Source organism: Anomaloglossus baeobatrachus, chromosome 11, assembly GCF_048569485.1.
Source record: "Anomaloglossus baeobatrachus isolate aAnoBae1 chromosome 11, aAnoBae1.hap1, whole genome shotgun sequence".
Taxonomy (NCBI): Eukaryota; Metazoa; Chordata; class Amphibia; order Anura; family Aromobatidae; genus Anomaloglossus; species Anomaloglossus baeobatrachus.
Genome location: NC_134363.1, coordinates 188,633,821 through 188,652,415, shown reverse-complemented (window position 1 = coordinate 188,652,415; position 18,595 = coordinate 188,633,821). Strand labels below are relative to the sequence as shown.

At 55.6% G+C, this 18,595-nt stretch overlaps 1 protein-coding gene across 1 annotated transcript in view; it reads left to right on the top strand.

Annotated features, from left to right (window-relative positions):
- SPA17 (sperm autoantigenic protein 17) overlaps positions 1-18,595 on the top strand; it is an 87,145-nt gene that overhangs the window by 4,547 nt on the left and 64,003 nt on the right. The window contains exon 2 of the mRNA XM_075328593.1: positions 18,094-18,267. Within this exon, the coding sequence (XP_075184708.1) occupies positions 18,115-18,267 (153 nt within the window). The 5' untranslated portion in view covers positions 18,094-18,114. The remainder of the gene's footprint in view (positions 1-18,093; positions 18,268-18,595) is intronic.

The window sequence follows — 18,595 nt, the reverse complement described above, 5'->3', positions numbered from 1 at the left end:
CGAGGGGTTAATAAACCAGTTCTCCCACTCCAGAGAAATAAGCAGAGTTTACCGGGAGAAACACTACTGGGTGATTATGGGGGTCCTCCCCTCCCACCAGCCACATGACCACCCACAGGCAGAGCCCTCTGATAGCATTCAATGCGGCACTCTTATAGGACGGGGTCCCCCCAAACCTACAGTGCTGGCCAAAAGTATTGGCACCCCTGCAATTCTGTCAGAGAATAATCAGTTCCTTCCTGAAAATGATTGCAATCACAAATTCTTTGGTATTATTATCTCCATTTAATTTGTCTTCAATGAAAAAAAATGAAAAAAATTGCCATAAAGCCATATTGGATATAATTCCACACCAAACATAAAAAAGGGGGTGGACAAAAGTATTGGCACCGTGTGAATAATCCTGTGATGCTTCTGTAATGTGTGTAATAACAGCGCCTGTAACTTACCTGTGGCACCTAACAGGTGCTGGCAATAATAAATCACACTTGCAGCCGGTGACATGGATTAAAGTTGACTCAACCGCTGTCCTGTGTCCTTGTGTGCACCACATTGAGCATGGAGAAAAGAAAGAAGACCAAAGAATTGTCTGAGGACTTGAGACTCCAAATTGTGAGGACGCATGAGCAATCTCAAGACTACAAGTCCATCTCCAAAGACCTGAAAGTTCCTGTGTCTACGGTGCGCAGTGTCATCAAGAAGTGTAAAGCCCATGGCACTGTGGCTAACCTCCCTAGATGTGGAAGGAAAAGAAAAATTGACGAGAGGTTTCAACGCAAGATTGTGCGGATGGTGGATAAAGAACCTCGACTAACATCCACACAAGTTCAAGCTGCCCTGCAGTCCGAGGGTACAACAGTGCCAACCCGTACTATCCGTCGGCGTCTGAATGAAAAGGGACTGTATGGTAGGATACCCAGGAAGACCCCACTTCTTACCCCGAGACATAAAAAAGCCAGGCTGAAGTTTGCCAAAACTTACCTGAGAGCCTAAAACGTTTTGGAAGAATGTTCTCTGGTCAGATGAGACAAAAGTAGAGCTTTTTGGGAAAAGCCATCAACATAGAGTTTACAGGAAAAAAAAAAGAGGCATTCAAAGAAAAGAACACGGTCCCTACAGTCAAACATGGCGGAGGTTCCCTGATGTTTTGGGGTTGCTTTGCTGCCTCTGGCACTGGACTACTTGACCGTGTGCATGGCATTATGAAGTCTGAAGACTACCAACAAATTTTGCAGCATAATGTAGGGCCCAGTGTGAGAAAGCTGGGTCTTCCTCAGAGGTCATGGGTCTTCCAGCAGGACAATGACCCAAAACACACTTCAAAAAGCACTAGGAAATGGTTTGAGAGAAAGCACTGGAGACTACTAAAGTGGCCAGCAATGATATTTAGACTATAGGTAGGAAAGGAAAGATCGCAGTGGCTGAGAAATAAGGAGGGCAGGTCATTATGTGAATAAAGAGGGATGCAGAGAGTGGAGGGGTGAGACTGTTGACCGGAAGAGGGGAGGGGGAGGGGGTATGTGTGAGGACTACCCTCACAATTTGTTGTTATGTTTATGAAAGTTTTAAAATGCAATAAACATTTATCTGATTTAAAAAAAAAAGTGGCCAGCAATGAGTCCAGACCTGAACCCCATAGAAGACCTGTGGAGAGATCTCACAATGTCAGTTTGGAGGAGGCCCCCTTCAAATCTCAGGGACCTGGAGCAGTTTACAAAGAAGAATGGTCTAAAATTCCTGCAGAGCATTGTAAGAAACTCATTGATGGTCACCGGAAGCGGTCGTGCGCAGTTATTTTAGCTAAAGGTTGTGCAACCAAGTATTAGGCTAAGGGTGCCAATACTTTTGTCTGGCCCATTTTTGGAGTTTTGTGTGAAATGATCAATGATTTGATTTTTGTTTCATTCTCTTTTGTGTTTTTTCATTGCAAGCAAAATAAATGCAGATAATACCAAAGAATTTGTGATTGCAATCATTGTCAGGAAGAAACTGAGTATTCTCTGACAGAATTACAGGGGTGCCAATACTTTTGGCCAGCACTGTATATACTGTATATCATCCCCTGCACAGTGTGCATTTGTCTCCCGTGGCTGCAGCGTCTCTGGTCTCCTCTCCCATGGCTGCAGCGTCTCCGGACCTGTCTCCCGTGGCTGCAGCGTCTCTGGTCTCCTCTCCCATGGCTGCAGCGTCTCCGGACCTGTCTCCCGTGGCTGCAGCGTCTCTGGTCTCCTCTCCCATGGCTGCAGCGTCTCCGGACCTGTCTCCCGTGGCTGCAGCGTCTCCGGACCTGTCTCCCGTGGCTGCAGCGTCTCTGGTCTCCTCTCCCATGGCTGCAGCGTCTCCGGACCTGTCTCCCGTGGCTGCAGCGTCTCCGGACCTGTCTCCATCGAGCACCTCACGTTGGTGATCACACAGGAGCTGGCAGCAGAGGACCTTGATGATTTGTACATTCAGGGCAGATCCTTCCTCAGACGCTGTGTATCATTCCACGCTCTCACCCTTCTCCGATCAGTCACGTCTCCGTCCTGTGGTCTCCATCATTCAGCAGTTTTCCTCTCCGTGCCGTCATTTCACTGCACAGAGTATATAATATATATGTTATAACCACCTTTCGTGGCTCACACTGTAGATGCCCGTCACTGTGGATGCACATTTTACTCATCCTATAGAAAGAGAATATCTGTGCGATGAGCCGGCGCAGCGGGAAGTCTTCTGTGTGATGAGCCGGCGCAGCGGGAAGTCTTCTGTGTGATGAGCCGGCGCAGCGGGAAGTCTTCTGTGCGATGATCCGGCGCAGCGGGAAGTCTTCTGTGTGATGAGCCGGGGCAGCGGGAAGTCTTCTGTGTGATGAGCCGGGGCAGCGGGAAGTCTTCTGTGTGATTAGCCGGCGCAGCGGGAAGTCTTCTGTGTGATGAGCCGGCGCAGCGGGAAGTCTTCTGTGCGATGAGCCGGCGCAGCGGGAAGTCTTCTGTGTGATGAGCCGGCGCAGCGGGAAGTCTTCTGTGTGATGAGCCGGCGCAGCGGGAAGTCTTCTGTGCGATGAGCCGGCGTAGCGGGAAGTCTTCCGTGTGATGAGCCGGCGCAGCGGGAAGTCTTCCGTGTTATGAGCCGGCGTAGCGGGAAGTCTTCCGTGTGATGAGCCGGCGTAGCGGGAAGTCTTAAGTCTTCCGTGTGATGAGCCGGCGCAGCGGGAAGTCTTCTGTGTGATGAGCCGGCGCAGCGGGAAGTCTTCTGTGTGATTAGCCGGCGCAGCGGGAAGTCTTCTGTGTGATGAGCCGGCGCAGCGGGAAGTCTTCTGTGTGATTAGCCGGCGCAGCGGGAAGTCTTCTGTGTGATGAGCCGGCGCAGCGGGAAGTCTTCCGTGTGATGAGCCGGCGCAGCGGGAAGTCTTCTGTGCGATGAGCCGGCGCAGCGGGAAGTCTTCCGTGTGATGAGCCGGCGCAGCGGGAAGTCTTCCGTGTGATGAGCCGGCGCAGCGGAAAGTCTTCCATGTGATGAGCCGGCACAGCGGGAAGTCTTCCGTGTGATGAGCCGGCGCAGCGGGAAGTCTTCTGTGCGATGAGCCGGCGCAGCGGGAAGTCTTCCATGTGATGAGCCGGCACAGCGGAAAGTCTTCCGTGTGATGAGCCGGCGTAGCGGGAAGTCTTCCGTGTGATGAGCCGGTGCAGCGGGAAGTCTTCTGTGTGATGAGCTGGCGCAGCGGGAAGTCTTCTGTGCGATGAGCCGGCGTAGCGGGAAGTCTTCCGTGTGATGAGCCGGCGCAGCGGGAAGTCTTCCGTGTTATGAGCCGGCGTAGCGGGAAGTCTTCCGTGTGATGAGCCGGCGTAGCGGGAAGTCTTCCGTGTGATGAGCCGGCGCAGCGGGAAGTCTTCTGTGTGATGAGCCGGCGCAGCGGGAAGTCTTCCGTGTGATGAGCCGGCGCAGCGGAAAGTCTTCCGTGTGATGAGCCGGCGCAGCGGGAAGTCTTCTGTGCGATGAGCCGGCGCAGCGGGAAGTCTTCTGTGTGATGAGCCGGCGCAGCGGGAAGTCTTCTGTGTGATGAGCCGGCGCAGCGGGACGTCTTCTGTGCGATGAGCCGGCGTAGCGGGAAGTCTTCCGTGTGATGAGCCGGCGCAGCGGGAAGTCTTCCGTGTTATGAGCCGGCGTAGCGGAAAGTCTTCCGTGTGATGAGCCGGCGTAGCGGGAAGTCTTCCGTGTGATGAGCCGGCGCAGCGGGAAGTCTTCTGTGCGATGAGCCGGCGCAGCGGGAAGTCTTCTGTGTGATGAGCCGGCGCAGCGGGAAGTCTTCTGTGTGATGAGCCGGCGCAGCGGGACGTCTTCTGTGCGATGAGCCGGCGTAGCGGGAAGTCTTCCGTGTGATGAGCCGGCGCAGCGGGAAGTCTTCCGTGTTATGAGCCGGCGTAGCGGGAAGTCTTCCGTGTGATGAGCCGGCGTAGCGGGAAGTCTTCCGTGTGATGAGCCGGCGCAGCGGGAAGTCTTCTGTGTGATGAGCCGGCGCAGCGGGAAGTCTTCTGTGTTCGGATGATGGTTTGAACCCCCCTCTACAGTAGCCCCCCGCTCTGCTCGTACAGCCCCCGGTCCCTCCATTTTGCATAGATGGGTTTTTGCATAAGCAACACATATCACACATATCACCTCCCAAAGGATGTTATGAATGGGTGGTCCGTCAGACCCTCAGCCATGCCAAGAATGGGGGACTGACGTTGCCTGTATTGAGCTAGCATTACTGAGCATGTGCGACCACCGCTCTGTTCACTGTCTATAGTAGTGGTGGTCGCACCGCTCCGTTCACCGTCTATAGCAGTGGTGGTCGCACCGCTCTGTTCACTGTTTATAGCAGTGGTGGTCTCATTACTCCGTTCACCGTCTATAGCAGTGGTGGTCGCACCGCTCCGTTCACTGTCTATAGCAGTGGTGGTCGCACCACTCTGTTCACTGTCTATAGCAGTGGTGGTCTCATTGCTCCGTTCACTGTCTATAGTAGTGGTGGTCGCACCGCTCCGTTCACTGTCTGTAGCAGTGGTGGTCGCACCGCTCCGTTCACCGTCTATAGCAGTGGTGGTCGCACCGCTCTGTTCACCGTCTATAGCAGTGGTGGTCGCACCGCTCTGTTCACTGTTTATAGCAGTGGTGGTCTCATTGCTCCGTTCACCGTCTATAGCAGTGGTGGTCGCACCGCTCTGTTCACCGTCTATAATAGTGGTGGTCGCACCGCTCCGTTCACCGTCTATAGCAGTGGTGGTCGCACCGCTCCGTTCACTGTCTATAGCAGTGGTGGTCGCACCGCTCTGTTCACTGTGTATAGCAGTGGTGGTCTCATTGCTCCGTTCACTGTCTATAGTAGTGGTGGTCGCACCGCTCCGTTCACTGTCTGTAGCAGTGGTGGTCGCACCGCTCCGTTCACCGTCTATAGCAGTGGTGGTCTCATTGCTCTGTTCACTGTCTATAGTAGTGGTGGTCGCACCGCTCCGTTCACTGTCTATAGCAGTGGTGGTCTCATTGCTCCGTTCACTGTCTATAGCAGTGGTGGTCGCACCGCTCCGTTCACCGTCTATAGCAGTGGTGGTCGCACCGCTCTGTTCACCGTCTATAGCAGTGGTGGTCTCATTGCTCTGTTCACTGTCTATAGCAGTGGTGGTCGCACCGCTCCGTTCACTGTCTATAGCAGTGGTGGTCGCATCGCTCCGTTCACTGTCTATAGCAGTGGTGGTCTCATTGCTCCGTTCACTGTCTATAGCAGTGGTGGTCGCACCGCTCCGTTCACCGTCTATAGCAGTGGTGGTCGCACCGCTCTGTTCACCGTCTATAGCAGTGGTGGTCTCATTGCTCTGTTCACTGTCTATAGCAGTGGTGGTCACACCGCTCTGTTCACTGTCTATAGCAGTGGTGGTCTCATTGCTCCGTTCACCGTCTATAGCAGTGGTGGTCGCACCGCTCCGTTCACCGTCTATAGCAGTGGTGGTCGCACCGCTCCGTTCACTGTCTATAGTAGTGGTGGTCGCACCGCTCTGTTCACTGTCTATAGCAGTGGTGGTCGCACCGCTCCGTTCACTGTCTATAGTAGTGGTGGTCGCACCGCTCCGTTCACCGTCTATAGCAGTGGTGGTCTCATTGCTCTGTTCACTGTCTATAGTAGTGGTGGTCTCATTGCTCCGTTCACCGTCTATAGCAGTGGTGGTCGCACCGCTCTGTTCACTGTCTATAGCAGTGGTGGTCACACCGCTCTGTTCACTGTCTATAGCAGTGGTGGTCGCACCGCTCCGTTCACTGTCTATAGTAGTGGTGGTCGCACCACTCTGTTCACTGTCTATAGCAGTGGTGGTCTCATTGCTCCGTTCACTGTCTATAGCAGTGGTGGTCGCACCGCTCTGTTCACTGTCTATAGCAGTGGTGGTCGCACCGCTCTGTTCACTGTTTATAGCAGTGGTGGTCTCATTGCTCCGTTCACCGTCTATAGCAGTGGTGGTCGCACCGCTCTGTTCACTGTCTATAGCAGTGGTGGTCGCACCGCTCTGTTCACCGTCTATAATAGTGGTGGTCGCACCGCTCCGTTCACCGTCTATAGCAGTGGTGGTCGCACCGCTCCGTTCACTGTCTATAGCAGTGGTGGTCGCACCGCTCTGTTCACTGTCTATAGCAGTGGTGATCTCATTGCTCCGTTCACTGTCTATAGTAGTGGTGGTCGCACCGCTCCGTTCACTGTCTGTAGCAGTGGTGGTCGCACCGCTCCGTTCACCGTCTATAGCAGTGGTGGTCACACCACTCTGTTCACCATCTATAGCAGTGGTGGTCGCACCGCTCTGTTCACTGTATATAGCAGTGGTGGTCTCATTGCTCCGTTCACTGTCTATAGCAGTGGTGGTCGCACCGCTCTGTTCACTGTCTATAGCAGTGGTGGTCGCACCGCTCTGTTCACTGTCTATAGCAGTGGTGGTCGCACCGCTCTGTTCACTGTTTATAGCAGTGGTGGTCTCATTGCTCCGTTCACCGTCTATAGCAGTGGTGGTCGCACCGCTCTGTTCACTGTCTATAGCAGTGGTGGTCGCACCGCTCTGTTCACCGTCTATAATAGTGGTGGTCGCACCGCTCCGTTCACCGTCTATAGCAGTGGTGGTCGCACCGCTCCGTTCACTGTCTATAGCAGTGGTGGTCGCACCGCTCTGTTCACTGTCTATAGCAGTGGTGGTCTCATTGCTCCGTTCACTGTCTATAGTAGTGGTGGTCGCACCGCTCCGTTCACTGTCTGTAGCAGTGGTGGTCGCACCGCTCCGTTCACCGTCTATAGCAGTGGTGGTCACACCACTCTGTTCACCATCTATAGCAGTGGTGGTCGCACCGCTCTGTTCACTGTCTATAGCAGTGGTGGTCTCATTGCTCCGTTCACCGTCTATAGCAGTGGTGGTCTCATTGCTCTGTTCACTGTCTATAGCAGTGGTGGTCGCACCGCTCTGTTCACTGTCTATAGCAGTGGTGGTCACACCGCTCTGTTCACCGTCTATAGCAGTGGTGGTCGCACCTCTCCGTTCACCGTCTATAGCAGTGGTGGTCACACCGCTCTGTTCACTGTTTATAGCAGTGGTGGTCTCATTACTCCGTTCACCGTCTATAGCAGTGGTGGTCGCACCGCTCTGTTCACTGTCTATAGCAGTGGTGGTCGCACCGCTTCGTTCACTGTCTATAGCAGTGGTGGTCGCACCGCTCTGTTCACTGTCTATAGCAGTGGTGGTCGCACCGCTCTGTTCACTGTCTATAGCAGTGGTGGTCTCATTGCTCCGTTCACCGTCTATAGCAGTGGTGGTCTCATTGCTCTGTTCACTGTCTATAGCAGTGGTGGTCGCACCGCTCTGTTCACTGTCTATAGCAGTGGTGGTCACACCGCTCTGTTCACCGTCTATAGCAGTGGTGGTCGCACCTCTCCGTTCACCGTCTATAGCAGTGGTGGTCGCACCGCTCTGTTCACTGTCTATAGCAGTGGTGGTCTCATTAGGGCGGCACGGTGGCTCAGTGGCTAGCACTGCAGTCTTGCAGCGCTGGGGTCCTGGGTTCAAATCCCACCAAGGACACCATCTGCAAGGAGTTTGTATGTTCTCCCCGTGTTTGCGTGGGTTTCCTCCGGGTACTCCGGTTTCCTCCCACATTCCAAAGACATACAGATAGGGACTCTAGATTGTGAGCCCCAATGGGGACAGTGTTGCCAATGTATGTAAAGTGCTATGGAATTAATAGCGCTATATAAATGAATAAAATTATTAATTATTATTATTATTGCTCTGTTCACTGTCTATAGCAGTGGTGGTCACACCGCTCTGTTCACTGTTTATAGCAGTGGTGGTCTCATTACTCCGTTCACCGTCTATAGCAGTGGTGGTCGCACCGCTCTGTTCACTGTCTATAGCAGTGGTGGTCGCACCGCTTCGTTCACTGTCTATAGCAGTGGTGGTCGCACCGCTCTGTTCACTGTCTATAGCAGTGGTGGTCGCACCGCTCTGTTCACTGTTTATAGCAGTGGTGGTCTCATTACTCCGTTCACTGTCTATAGTAGTGGTGGTCGCACCGCTCTGTTCACTGTCTATAGCAGTGGTGGTCTCATTGCTCCGTTCACTGTCTATAGTAGTGGTGGTCGCACCGCTCCGTTCACTGTCTATACTAGTGGTGGTCGCACCACTCTGTTCACTGTCTATAGCAGTGGTGGTCGCACCGCTCTGTTCACTGTCTATAGCAGTGGTGGTCGCACCGCTCTGTTCACTGTCTATAGTAGTGGTGGTCTCATTGCTCCGTTCACTGTCTATAGCAGTGGTGGTCTCATTGCTCCGTTCACTGTCTATAGCAGTGGTGGTCGCACCGCTCCGTTCACCGTCTATAGCAGTGGTGGTCTCATTGCTCTGTTCACTGTCTATAGTAGTGGTGGTCGCACCGCTCTGTTCACTGTCTATAGTAGTGGTGGTCGCACCGCTCCATTCACCGTCTGTAGCAGTGGTGGTCGCACCGCTCCGTTCACCGTCTATAGCAGTGGTGGTCACACCGCTCTGTTCACTGTCTATAGCAGTGGTGGTCGCACCGCTCTGTTCACCGTCTATAGCAGTGGTGGTCACACCGCTCTGTTCACCGTCTATAGCAGTGGTGGTCACACCGCTCTGTTCACTGTCTATAGCAGTGGTGGTCGCACCGCTCTGTTCACTGTCTATAGCAGTGGTGGTCTCATTGCTCCGTTCACCGTCTATAGCAGTGGTGGTCGCACCGCTCTGTTCACCGTCTATAGCAGTGGTGGTCACACCGCTCTGTTCACCGTCTATAGCAGTGGTGGTCACACCGCTCTGTTCACCGTCTATAGCAGTGGTGGTCACACCGCTCTGTTCACTGTCTATAGCAGTGGTGGTCGCACCGCTCTGTTCACTGTCTATAGCAGTGGTGGTCTCATTGCTCCGTTCACCGTCTATAGCAGTGGTGGTCGCACCGCTCTGTTCACTGTCTATAGCAGTGGTGGTCGCACCGCTCCGTTCACCGTCTATAGCAGTGGTGGTCGCACCGCTCTGTTCACCGTCTGTAGCAGTGGTGGTCGCACCGCTCCGTTCACCGTCTATAGCAGTGGTGGTCACACCGCTCTGTTCACTGTCTATAGCAGTGGTGGTCGCACCGCTCTGTTCACTGTCTATAGCAGTGGTGGTCTCATTGCTCTGTTCACTGTCTATAGTAGTGGTGGTCGCACCGCTCCGTTCACCGTCTATAGCAGTGGTGGTCTCATTGCTCTGTTCACCGTCTATAGCAGTGGTGGTCGCACCGCTCTGTTCACTGTCTATAGTAGTGGTGGTCGCACCGCTCCATTCACCGTCTGTAGCAGTGGTGGTCGCACCGCTCCGTTCACCGTCTATAGCAGTGGTGGTCACACCGCTCTGTTCACTGTCTATAGCAGTGGTGGTCGCACCGCTCTGTTCACTGTCTATAGCAGTGGTGGTCGCACCGCTCTGTTCACCGTCTATAGCAGTGGTGGTCACACCGCTCTGTTCACCGTCTATAGCAGTGGTGGTCACACCGCTCTGTTCACCGTCTATAGCAGTGGTGGTCGCACCGCTCCGTTCACCGTCTATAGCAGTGGTGGTCACACCGCTCTGTTCACCGTCTATAGCAGTGGTGGTCACACCGCTCTGTTCACTGTCTATAGCAGTGGTGGTCTCATTGCTCTGTTCACTGTCTATAGCAGTGGTGGTCTCATTGCTCTGTTCACTGTCTATAGCAGTGGTGGTCTCATTGCTCTGTTCACTGTCTATAGTAGTGGTGGTCGCACCGCTCTGTTCACTGTCTATAGCAGTGGTGGTCGCACCGCTCTGTTCACTTTCTATAGCAGTGGTGGTCTCATTGCTCTGTTCACTGTCTATAGCAGTGGTGGTCGCACCGCTCTGTTCACTGTCTATAGCAGTGGTGGTCGCACCGCTCTGTTCACTTTCTATAGCAGTGGTGGTCTCATTGCTCTGTTCACTGTCTATAGCAGTGGTGGTCTCATTGCTCTGTTCACCGTCTATAGCAGTGGTGGTCGCACCGCTCTGTTCACTGTGTATAGCAGTGGTGGTCGCACCACTCTGTTCACCGTCTATAGCAGTGGTGGTCGCACCGCTCTGTTCACTGTCTATAGCAGTGGTGGTCTCATTGCTCTGTTCACCGTCTATAGCAGTGGTGGTCGCACCGCTCCGTTCACTGTCTATAGTAGTGGTGGTCGCACCGCTCTGTTCACTGTCTATAGTAGTGGTGGTCGCACCGCTCTGTTCACTGTCTATAGCAGTGGTGGTCGCACCGCTCTGTTCACTGTCTATAGCAGTGGTGGTCGCACCGCTCTGTTCACTGTCTATAGCAGTGGTGGTCGCACCGCTCTGTTCACTGTCTATAGCAGTGGTGGTCGCACCGCTCTGTTCACTGTCTATAGCAGTGGTGGTCTCATTGCTCCGTTCACTGTCTATAGCAGTGGTGGTCGCACCGCTCTGTTCACTGTCTATAGCAGTGGTGGTCGCACCGCTCCGTTCACTGTCTATAGCAGTGGTGGTCTCATTGCTCTGTTCACTGTCTATAGCAGTGGTGGTCTCATTGCTCCGTTCACCGTCTATAGCAGTGGTGGTCACACCGCTCTGTTCACTGTCTATAGCAGTGGTGGTCGCACCGCTCTGTTCACTGTCTATAGCAGTGGTGGTCTCATTGCTCCGTTCACTGTCTATAGCAGTGGTGGTCGCACCGCTCTGTTCACTGTCTATAGCAGTGGTGGTCGCACCGCTCTGTTCACTGTCTATAGTAGTGGTGGTCGCACCGCTCCATTCACCGTCTGTAGCAGTGGTGGTCGCACCGCTCCGTTCACCGTCTATAGCAGTGGTGGTCACACCGCTCTGTTCACTGTCTATAGCAGTGGTGGTCGCACCGCTCTGTTCACTGTCTATAGCAGTGGTGGTCGCACCGCTCTGTTCACCGTCTATAGCAGTGGTGGTCACACCGCTCTGTTCACCGTCTATAGCAGTGGTGGTCACACCGCTCTGTTCACCCGTCTATAGCAGTGGTGGTCGCACCGCTCCGTTCACCGTCTATAGCAGTGGTGGTCTCATTGCTCTGTTCACTGTCTATAGCAGTGGTGGTCTCATTGCTCTGTTCACTGTCTATAGCAGTGGTGGTCACACCGCTCTGTTCACCGTCTATAGCAGTGGTGGTCTCATTGCTCTGTTCACTGTCTATAGCAGTGGTGGTCTCATTGCTCTGTTCACTGTCTATAGTAGTGGTGGTCGCACCGCTCTGTTCACTGTCTATAGCAGTGGTGTCTCATTGCTCCGTTCACTGTCTATAGCAGTGGTGGTCTCATTGCTCTGTTCACTGTCTATAGCAGTGGTGGTCCTCATTGCTCTGTTCACTGTCTATAGTAGTGGTGGTCGCACCGCTCTGTTCACTGTCTATAGCAGTGGTGGTCGCACCGCTCTGTTCACTTTCTATAGCAGTGGTGGTCTCATTGCTCTGTTCACTGTCTATAGCAGTGGTGGTCTCATTGCTCTGTTCACTGTCTATAGTAGTGGTGGTCGCACCGCTCTGTTCACTGTCTATAGCAGTGGTGGTCGCACCGCTCTGTTCACTTTCTATAGCAGTGGTGGTCTCATTGCTCTGTTCACTGTCTATAGCAGTGGTGGTCTCATTGCTCTGTTCACCGTCTATAGCAGTGGTGGTCGCACCGCTCTGTTCACTGTGTATAGCAGTGGTGTCGCACCACTCTGTTCACCGTCTATAGCAGTGGTGGTCGCACCGCTCTGTTCACTGTCTATAGCAGTGGTGGTCTCATTGCTCTGTTCACCGTCTATAGCAGTGGTGGTCGCACCGCTCTGTTCACTGTCTATAGCAGTGGTGGTCGCACCACTCTGTTCACCGTCTATAGCAGTGGTGGTCGCACCGCTCTGTTCACTGTCTATAGCAGTGGTGGTCTCATTGCTCTGTTCACCGTCTATAGCAGTGGTGGTCGCACCGCTCCGTTCACTGTCTATAGTAGTGGTGGTCGCACCGCTCTGTTCACTGTCTAGTAGAAGTGGTGGTCGCACCGCTCTGTTCACTGTCTATAGCAGTGGTGGTCGCACCGCTCTGTTCACTGTCTAAGCAGTGGTGGTCGCACCGCTCTGTTCACTGTCTATAGCAGTGGTGGTCGCACCGCTCCGTTCACTGTCTATAGTAGTGGTGGTCGCACACGCTCTGTCACTGTCTATAGCAGTGGTGGTCGCACCGCTCTGTTCACTGTCTATAGCAGTGGTGGTCTCATTGCTCCGTTCACTGTCTATAGCAGTGGTGGTCGCACCGCTCTGTTCACTGTCTATAGCAGTGGTGGTCGCACCGCTCCGTTCACTGTCTATAGCAGTGGTGGTCTCATTGCTCTGTTCACTGTCTATAGCAGTGGTGGTCTCATTGCTCCGTTCACTGTCTATAGCAGTGGTGGTCTCATTGCTCCGTTCACTGTCTATAGCAGTGGTGGTCGCACCGCTCTGTTCACTGTCTATAGCAGTGGTGGTCGCACCGCTCTGTTCACCGTCTATAATAGTGGTGGTCGCACCGCTTCGTCACTGTCTATAGCAGTGGTGGTCTCATTGCTCTGTTCACTTTCTATAGCAGTGGTGGTCTCATTGCTCTGTTCACTGTCTATAGCAGTGGTGGTCGCACCGCTCCGTTCACTGTCTATAGTAGTGGTGGTCGCACCGCTCCGTTCACCGTCTATAGCAGTGGTGGTCGCACCGCTCCGTTCACCGTCTATAGCAGTGGTGGTCGCACCGCTCTGTTCACCGTCTATAATAGTGGTGGTCGCACCGCTTCGTTCACTGTCTATAGCAGTGGTGGTCTCATTGCTCTGTTCACTGTCTATAGCAGTGGTGGTCGCACCGCTCCGTTCACTGTCTATAGCAGTGGTGGTCGCACCGCTCTGTTCACTGTCTATAGCAGTGGTGGTCTCATTGCTCTGTTCACTGTCTATAGCCAGTGGTGGTCACACCGCACCGTTCACTGTCTATAGCAGTGGTGGTCGCACCGCCTCTGTTCACTGTCTATAGCAGTGGTGGTCGCACCGCTCTGTCCACTGTCTATAGTAGTGGTGGTCGCACCGCTCTCCCGTTTCACCGTCTATAGCAGTGGTGGTCGCACCGCTCCGTTCACTGTCTATAGCAGTGGTGGTCGCCACCGCTCCGTTCACTGTCTATAGTAGTGGTGGTCGCACCACTGTTCACTGTCTATAGCAGTGGTGGTCTCATTGCTCTGTTCACTGTCTATAGCAGTGGTGGTCGCACCGCTCCGTTCACCGTCTATAGCAGTGGTGGTCGCACCGCTCTGTTCACTGTCTATAGCAGTGGTGGTCGCACCGCTCTGTTCACTTTCTATAGCAGTGGTGGTCGCACCGCTCCGTTCACTGTCTATAGCAGTGGTGGTCTCATTGCTCTGTTCACTGTCTATAGCACTGGTGGTCTCATTGCTCCGTTCACTGTCTATAGCAGTGGTGGTCTCATTGCTCCGTTCACTGTCTATAGCAGTGGTGGTCGCACCGCTCCGTTGTGGTGATATTTTCCCGGGGGCTCGAGGATATCCCGGCCCCTTCACTGCTAAGAATCCTAGAGATGTTGGTGCAAGGTTGTTATAACGGAGGACAATGAACAGTGGACACCGAGATTTCTCAGAATGTTATATATAACCTGACAGTAGAGGGCGGCGGTGAGGCTGATATTTCTGGAGATTTGGGGGATTTTTCAAGGGTCTCAGTGATTATGTAGCAGTTACTTGCAGTTCTCATAGACACCACAAGAGGGAGACATTGCACCAAACTTACCTGTATTCTGATGATATCAATCTTTATAAATGCAGATCTCAACCTTAATCAGGTCCCCCCCATAACTAAAGATTCCGTGAGACCCCTACAACTAGAGATCACATGAGCCCCCCTACAACTAGAGATCTCGTGGGCCCCTTTACAACTAGAGATCGTGGGCCCCTCTACAACTAGAGATCTCGTGGGCCCCTCTACAACTAGAGATCCTGTGGGGCACCTCTACAACTAGAGATCCCGTGGGCCCCCTTATTACTAGAGATCCCGTGGGCCCCCCTACAACTAGAGATCCCATAGGCTCCCCTACAACTAGAGATCCCATGGGCCCCCTACAACGAAAGATCCATGAGCCCCCTCCCTAAGAATAGGGATCCCATCAGCCCCCACTACAACTATAACTTACATCAGCCCCCCTATGACTAGAGAGCTCCCATCGGCCCCCCCTATGACTAGAGCTCCCAGCGGCCCCCCCCTATGACTAAAGCTCCCATCGCCCCCCCTATGACTAGAGCTCCCATCGCCCCCCTATAACTAGAGCTCCCATCGCCCCCCTATAACTAGAGCTCCCGCCGTCCCCCCTATGACTAGTGCTCCCGCCGTCCCCCCTATGACTAGTGCTCCCGCCGTCCCCCCTATGACTAGTGCTCCCGCCGTCCCCCCTATGACTAGTGCTCCCGCCGTCCCCCCTATGACTAGTGCTGACCCCCGCCGTCCCCCCTATGACTAGTGCTCCCGCCGTCCCCCTATGACTAGTGCTCCCGCCGTCCCCCCTATGACTAGTGCTCCCCGCCGTCCCCCTATGACTAGTGCTCCCGCCGTCCCCCCTATGACTAGTGCTCCCGCCGTCCCCCCTATGACTAGTGCTCCCGCCGTCCCCCCTATGACTAGTGCTCCCGCCGTCCCCCCTATGACTAGTGCTCCCGCCCGTCCCCCCTATGACTAGTGCTCCCGCCGTCCCCCCTATGACTAGTGCTCCCGCCGTCCCCCCTATGACTAGTGCTCCGCCCGTCTACCCCTATGACTAGTGCTCCCGCCGTCCCCTAGACTAGTGCTCCCGCCGTCCCCCCTATGACTAGTGCTCCCGCCGTCCCCCCTATGACTAGTGCTCCCGCCGTCCCCCCTATGACTAGTGCTCCCGCCGTCCCCCTAGACTAGTTCTCCCTGCCGTCCCCCCTATGACTAGTGCTCCCGGCCGTCCCCCCTATGACTAGTGCTCCCCGCCGTCCCCCCCTATGACTAGTGCTCCCGCCGTCCCCCCTATGACTAGTGCTCCCGCCGTCCCCCCTATGACTAGTGCTCCCGCCGTCCCCCCTATGACTAGTGCTCCCCGGCCGTCCCCCTATGACTAGTGCTCCCGCCGTCCCCCCTATGACTAGTGCTCCCGCCGTCCCCCCCTATGACTAGTGCTCCCGCCGTCTACCCTATGACTAGTGCTCCCGCCGTCCCCCCCTATGACTAGTGCTCCCGCCGTCCCCCCTATGACTAGGTGCTCCCGCCGTCCCCCCTATGACTAGTTCTCCCCGCCGTCCCCCCTATGACTAGTGATCCCGCCGTCCCCCCTATGACTAGTGATCCCGCCGTCCCCCCTATGACTAGTGCTCCCGCCGTCCCCCCTATGACTAGTGCTCCCGCCGTCCCCCCTATGACTAGTGCTCCCGCCGTCCCCCCCTATGACTAGTTCTCCCGCCGTCCCCCCTATGACTAGTGCTCCCGCCGTCCCCCCCTATGACTAGTGCTCCCGCCGTCCCCCCTATGACTAGTGCTCCCGCCGTCCCCCCTATGACTAGTGCTCCCCGCCGTCCCCCCCTATGACTAGTGCTCCCGCCGTCCCCCCCTATGACTAGTGCTCCCGCCGTCCCCCCTATGACTAGTGCTCCCGCCATCCCCCCTATGACTAGTGCTCCGCCGTCCCCCCTATGACTAGTGCTCCCCGCCGTCCACCCTATGACTAGTACTCCCGCCGTCCCCCCTATGACTAGTGCTCCCGCCGTCCCCCCCTATGACTAGTGATCCCGCCGTCCCCCCTATGACTAGTGATCCCGCCGTCCCCCTATGACTAGTGATCCCGCCGTCCCCCCTATGACTAGTGCTCCCGCCGTCCCCCCTATGACTAGTGCTCCCGCGCCGCCCCCCCTATGACTAGTGATCCCGCCGTCCCCCCTATGACTAGTGCTCCCGCCGTCCCCCCTATGACTAGCTGCTCCCGCCGTCCCCCCCTATGACTAGTGCTCCCGCCGTCCCCCCTATGACTAGTGATCCCGCCGTACCCCCCTATGACTAGTGATCCCGCCGTACCCCCTATGACTAGTGCTCCCGCCGTCCCCCCTATGACTAGTGATCCCGCCGTCCCCCCTATGACTAGTGATCCCGCCGTACCCCCCTATGGACTAGTGCTCCCCGCCGTCCCCCCTATGACTAGTGATCCCGCCGTACCCCCTATGACTAGTGATCCCGCCGTCCCCCCTATGACTAGTTCTCCGCCCGTCCCCCCTATGACTAGTGCTCCCGCCGTCCCCCCTATGACTAGTGCTCCCGCCGTCCCCCCTATGACTAGTGATCCCGCCGTACCCCCTATGACTAGTGCTCCCGCCGTACCCCCTATGACTAGTGCTCCCGCCGTCCCCCCTATGACTAGTGATCCGCCGTACCCCCTATGACTAGTGCTCCCGCCGTCCCCCCTATGACTAGTGCTCCCGCCGTACCCCCTATGACTAGTGATCCCGCCGTACCCCCTATGACTAGTGATCCCGCCGTACCCCCTATGACTAGTGATCCCGCCGTCCCCCCTATGACTAGTGATCCCGCCGTCCCCCTATGACTAGTGATCCCGCCGTACCCCCTATGACTAGTGATCCCGCCGTACCCCCTATGACTAGTGCTCCCGCCGTCCCCCCTATGACTAGTGATCCCGCCGTCCCCCCTATGACTAGTGATCCCGCCGTACCCCCTATGACTAGTGATCCCGCCGTACCCCCCTATGACTAGTGATCCCGCCGTACCCCCTATGACCTAGTGATCCCGCCGTCCCCCCTATGACTAGTGATCCCGCCGTACCCCCTATGACTAGTGATCCCGCCGTCCCCCCTATGACTAGTGCTCCCGCCGTACCCCCTATGACTAGTGCTCCCGCCGTCCCCCCTATGACTAGTGCTCCCCGCCGTACCCCCTATGACTAGTGATCCCGCCGTACCCCCTATGACTAGTGCTCCCGCCGTACCCCCTATGACTAGTGATCCCGCCGTACCCCCTATGACTAGTGATCCCGCCGTCCCCCCTATGACTAGTGCTCCCGCCGTCCCCCCTATGACTAGTGATCCCGCCGTACCCCCTATGACTAGTGCTCCCGGCCGTCCCCCCTATGACTAGTGATCCCGCCGTCCCCCCTATGACTAGTGATCCCGCCGTACCCCCTATGACTAGTGATCCCGCCGTCCCCCCTATGACTAGTGCTCCCGCCGTCCCCCCTATGACTAGTGATCCCGCCCGTACCCCCTATGACTAGTGATCCCCGCCGTACCCCGTATGACTAGTGCTCCCGCCGTCCCCCCTATGACTAGTGATCCCGCCGTACCCCCTATGACTAGTGATTCCCGCCGTCCCCCCCTATGACTAGTGATCCTGCCGTACCCCCTATGACTAGTGATCCCGCCGTACCCCCTATGACTAGTGATCCCGCCGTACCCCATGAATAGACCACTCTCTACTGTAGCTCCTCCTTCCGCCCATTGTTCCTGCATCTTGTATGATTTGTTGCTTTCTGTGATTTTCTCCCATGTTATTTGCAGATCTGCGCAGACCCCGGAGCCATGTCCATCCCCTTCTCCAGCACCCAGTACCGCATCCCCCGCGGCTTCGCTAACCTCCTGGAGGGGCTCACCAGGGAGGTGCTGAGGCAGCAGCCGCACCACATACAAGACTTGCTGCCAGATATTTTGCAGAACTTCTTAAACAGAGGGAAGGTGAGTTCTGCTGATTCCGCCCCCCTGCCAAAAAGGGGCCCCTCACTGCCCGCAGCCGGGTACCACCCCGGGGGGCCGCCAGTGTGAGAGGTCCGCACAGAATGCCGCCAGTGTGAGGGGTCCGCACAGAATGCCGCCAGTGTGAGGGGTCCGCACAGAATGCTGCCAGTGTGAGGGGTCCGCACAGAATGCCGCCAGTGTGAGGGGTCCGCACAGAATGCCGCCAGTGTGAGGGGTCCGCACAGAATGCCGCCAGTGTGAGGGTCCGCACAGAATGCTGCCAGTGTGAGGGGTCCGCACAGAATGCCCGCCAGTGTGAGGTGTCCGC